At 37.2% G+C, this 4,776-nt stretch overlaps 1 protein-coding gene across 1 annotated transcript; it reads left to right on the forward strand.

Moving 5' to 3' along the window:
* The first annotated feature begins 787 nt into the window (after positions 1-787).
* LOC140887234 (protein NRT1/ PTR FAMILY 8.1-like) lies at positions 788-3,997 on the forward strand. The gene is made up of 5 exons (XM_073294353.1): positions 788-993; positions 1,279-1,386; positions 1,644-1,861; positions 2,140-2,693; positions 2,960-3,997. The coding sequence occupies exons 2-5, from the start codon at positions 1,281-1,283 to the stop codon at positions 3,786-3,788; spliced, it is 1,707 nt and encodes a 568-aa protein (XP_073150454.1). The 5' UTR covers positions 788-993; positions 1,279-1,280; the 3' UTR covers positions 3,789-3,997.
* Positions 3,998-4,776: the final 779 nt, after the last annotated feature.

The following is a 4,776-nucleotide window of genomic DNA, read 5'->3' on the forward strand; positions in this document are numbered from 1 at the left end:
ACACGAAGTGATTTAATAAAATAACGATATCAAGATAAAGTAATAATATATTTTTTAGAAAGAAATTAATTAATAAAAATAAATTTAAAATAAAAATAAAAATTCATAAAATGTAAATGTTTGATAAATATTTTATAATTGGATCTTACGGGTTAAATAAATTTAAAATTTATACTATCAGGGGGTCAAATATGTAATTTTAATATTTCACATGGGTATTTGGTGCCAAAAAAATCAAAATATTGACCCAGTCGCATGAGGGGCGCGTGCGCAACAATCGCTCATACGAAGGGGCGCGTGTACTAATTTTATAAAAAATTAGGGTTGAAGATGCCTATTAAAATTTCACATTGAGAAGTGTGCATTTTCAACATTTCATAGGGGTGTTTGGTGCAAATAACTCCATAAATATATATATATATATATCTTTTTTGATAGACCCAAATAGAAGATTCGTGTGAGTTTTTGTTATATCTAAGAATATTTTTCTGTTTTTGTAGCCAACCTTCCATGTATGGATGAATCAAGATACTCCAGTTTAGGCCCCGTTTGGTTTCAAAAAAGCATTTAAAAAAGTGTTTTTTAGTTAACAAGGTGTTTGGTTGACCAAAAAAGTGCTTAAATAAGCATTTTTTAAAGTTAAAATTAGAGCTTTTTCAAAAACAAAAAATGATAGCTTTTAAAAGTACTTATTATAAAAAAATTCTATAAAATTCAAACGGGCTGTTCGTCTATGCTACCTACGTGTCGGAATGAGGATTAAACGGCCACATTTCCCAACTATCAGCTACACTGGGACCACCTTATGCAGGGAGATTCCAGTGTTCACACAGCTAGTCCTCCATTCTCTTGGATTCTTGGGTGCCACTGCCACTTCTCCACAAGTCAACAACACGCCTCTCTTTATATTCATGAGCTTCCGGGCACGTATGGCATTATCCAATCCGTAATTTGATTGTGCTTCTCAGCAACTGTTGGAGCTTCCCAGTATCAGTATGTATTCCATTAACTTTATTGATTTCTTCTTCTTGTTTTTTCTTTTTTCTTTTTTTCTTTTTTTTGTTTTCCCACTAGTGTTTGATTCCTTACGCTTGATTTTTGTATTTTTGCTGTTAACTTATTGTTGACGAATGGTTCTTTGATTGATTCAAGATCCCAATCCGGCAATTTGATTACTTTGGAGTATTCCTTTGTCTTTAGTCTTTGGTCTTTTGTTATTTGTCTGTTCTTTAGCACTATTAAGCACAACAGTTGACAGAATTCAATTCTTTGAATCAGCCATGGAAGAAGATAGTTTGTTCACTACAGATGGGACGGTGGATTATCGTGGTAACCCTGCCAAGAAGAGTGAAACTGGAACATGGAGAGCCTGTCCTTACATTTTAGGTACTGATGACAACAATAATCTTGAAAGCCCTCTCAAAAATATTTTGAATTTCGTGTATTTAGAAACCAATTTAACCTAAACCTCCTCGGTTTTCTGGGAAAAGGGCCATGAATAATTCTGTTTAATTCTTAGAATAGTGCGGCTTTCGCCCCCCAAGTTGATTCCAATTGATCTTGGATTGGCTAAGGCTTCTATATACTTTCAAATGTTCTTCATGAAAATATTGTCCAGTAATGTTTTTAACTTGGGGTGGTAGGAAATGAGTGCTGTGAAAGATTAGCGTACTATGGGATGAGCTCCAATCTAGTGGTTTATTTCAAGCTAAGACTTGGCCAACATAGCGCCACTGCTTCCAACAACGTGACGAATTGGTCGGGAACGTGCTATATCACGCCACTCATTGGAGCCTTTGTGGCTGATGCATATCTTGGAAGATACTGGACAATAGCATGCTTTTCAACCATTTATGTTATTGTAAGTTTTCTTAGTCATTCTGCTAGTCCATTGTTGCGGAATTCATTGGTGTGGTTGAAATGCGAGGGGCCAGTAGATTTTGATTGTACTCATGTTTTGCTTGAAAAATAGCTTCTGTTCTTCATTAAATCTTGGTGGGGGTGGGGAAAAAGGTTAGATTGTTTAATGCCATCATATGCAGGGTAGGCTTATGCTTTATCCTTGGGGTAAACTTATTGAAACAAGTGAAAAAATGGAACTGAAAAAAAGTCACATCTATTTTCAAATTTCAAATTCAGGGAATGACATTGCTCACATTATCGGCATCAGTCCCAGGCCTAAAACCAACTTGCCATGGAAACGACCCCTGTCACGCGTCGAAAATGCAAGCTGTTACTTGCTTCGTAGCACTTTACCTCGTAGCACTTGGGACAGGTGGGATCAAACCGTGTGTCTCCTCGTTTGGGGCCGATCAGTTTGATGATACTGTCGATGTTGAAAAGAAGCATAAAAGCTCTTTCTTTAATTGGTTCTACTTCTCAATCAATATCGGTGCCCTTCTCGCTGCTTCTGTCTTGGTTTGGGTACAAACCAATGTTGGTTGGGGATGGGGATTCGGTATTCCTGCTGTGGCCATGGCGATAGCCGTGACATTTTTCTTTTCTGGTACTAGATTGTATCGGAACCAAAAGCCTGGTGGCAGCCCCCTTACACGTATCAGTCAAGTTTTCGTAGCATCTTTCAGGAAATATAGAGCTAAAGTCCCGGAGGACTCCTCGATGTTGTACGAGACCGTGGATACCGAATCTACTATCAAAGGAAGCCGCAAGATTGAGCACACGAAAGATCTTGGGTAAATCTGATATGAAATGTCTAGTCTGAGTACCTGATAATTATGTTGACGCTGCATACGGCGACACTGGCAAGCAGTGTCAGCAGGGGCGATCACCCACCATAAACGATTTCAAAATTTTATGTATGATGTTTCTAAAATCACAACCTTCAGCCCCAAAAAATCTGTTGCATCGCCCCTCAAATGAAGTCCCAGGTCCACCAAGTTTACCAGCAAATGTTTTTCGTGAAAAATTCTTCTGACCTCTATATGCTTTCCAAATGCAGTTTCTTTGACAAAGCAGCAGTACAGACACAATCAGACCAAATGAAGGGCTCCGTAGATCCATGGAGACTTTGCACTGTGACTCAGGTGGAAGAGCTGAAAGCCATTATAAGACTACTGCCGGTGTGGGCTACCGGTATCATTTTTGCCACTGTGTACGGCCAAATGGGCACTTTGTTTGTGTTACAAGGTTTAACCATGAATCCCCACATGGGAGATTTCAAAATTCCTGCTGCATCCATCGGGATTTTCGACACGATCAGTGTAATTTTCTGGGTGCCGATTTACGACAGAATCATAGTCCCAGCTGCCAGAAGATTCACAGGCCAAAAAAATGGGATTACTCAACTTCAGAGAATGGGGATTGGTCTCTTCATCTCTATATTCTCCATGCTCTGTGCAGGGATTCTTGAGCTCATTAGGCTTAGAATCGTGAAAAGAAACAACTATTACGAGCTAACACAAATGCCAATGTCGATTTTCTGGCAGGTTCCACAATATTTCATCATAGGATGTGCCGAAGTGTTCTTTTTCATTGGCCAGCTTGAGTTCTTCTACGAGCAGGCACCCGACGCCATGAGAAGCCTGTGCTCGGCTCTTCAGCTGACCACCGTTGCTCTTGGAAACTACTTGAGCACGTTACTCGTGACTATCATCACGAAAATCAGTACCCGGAACGGGAAACTCGGGTGGATACCGGATAATCTTAACTATGGTCACGTTCATTACTTTTTTTGGCTCTTGGCTGGGCTGAGCGTGCTGAATCTTTTGGCCTTTCTAGTAGTGGCAAAGTTCTACACTTACAAAAAGGCGGTTGGAACTCTTCGCTGAAGAATCAAGCGCAAGAATCAAACTCGAGGCCGCAGGCGCTGTGATAAGTATGAGTATCTACACAAAACATAGTCTGAAATTTGTGTGTAAAACAATCACAGATATTGTGATTATGGTGATTTTATGTAGAAAACTAAATTGTTACAAAATGTTTACTTACTCTTGAAACTACTGTTTACTCAAACTGTAATAAGATTGTGCTTGTTGGATGCTTAAGCCCATATTGTTGAGCTATACACGTATATATACATATGGCGATCATAGTTTTTCATTTTGCTTCTGACTTAGATCTAACTTATAAACAAAATAGATTACAAGACAATATATTGCTAAATTTATTTTTTTTTCTAATAAAAAGATATTAACAATAATGGTGTCAGTTTATTACTTTTATATGTATATAATAAATATATATATATATATATTATTAGTTTTGAAGCAATCTCAAACACTGCCTAAATTATTATTTTAAAAGAATATTCAATCTTATTATTGTGAAAAAGTAAAAATTTATGGTAAAAAGATAAAACCTTAAAAACTCTAAATATATCAAACTCCACACTTTATAAAATTTGTTCTCTCAATTGTGTTTTTCATCACAAATATTGAGGCCTATTTATAGATCCTCATTTGAGATTAGTCCAAAAATAAATACATCATCACTTACATCACCACACACTTAATTTTCAACATTCAACTCTAATTTTCAACATTCAACTCTAATAATATATTTTTAGCACTCTCCCTTGTGATGATGATTGTGATACAATGATTATCTTTATTACGTGTTTTATGTTGCCTCGTTATAAACCTTACTAGGAAAAACTCATTGGGATAAAAACCATAGTAAGAAAAAAAGAGTGCAGCCACGTAGACTCTCCCTCATGTTAACACGAACGATTCTTCACATATTTCGTAGATTGCGCATTTCAATGTTATATATATGTTTTTTGAATATCGTCGTAGGAAGCGCCTTTGTGAAGAGATC

This window comes from Henckelia pumila, chromosome 3 (assembly GCF_033568475.1).
Source record: "Henckelia pumila isolate YLH828 chromosome 3, ASM3356847v2, whole genome shotgun sequence".
Taxonomy (NCBI): domain Eukaryota; kingdom Viridiplantae; phylum Streptophyta; class Magnoliopsida; order Lamiales; family Gesneriaceae; genus Henckelia; species Henckelia pumila.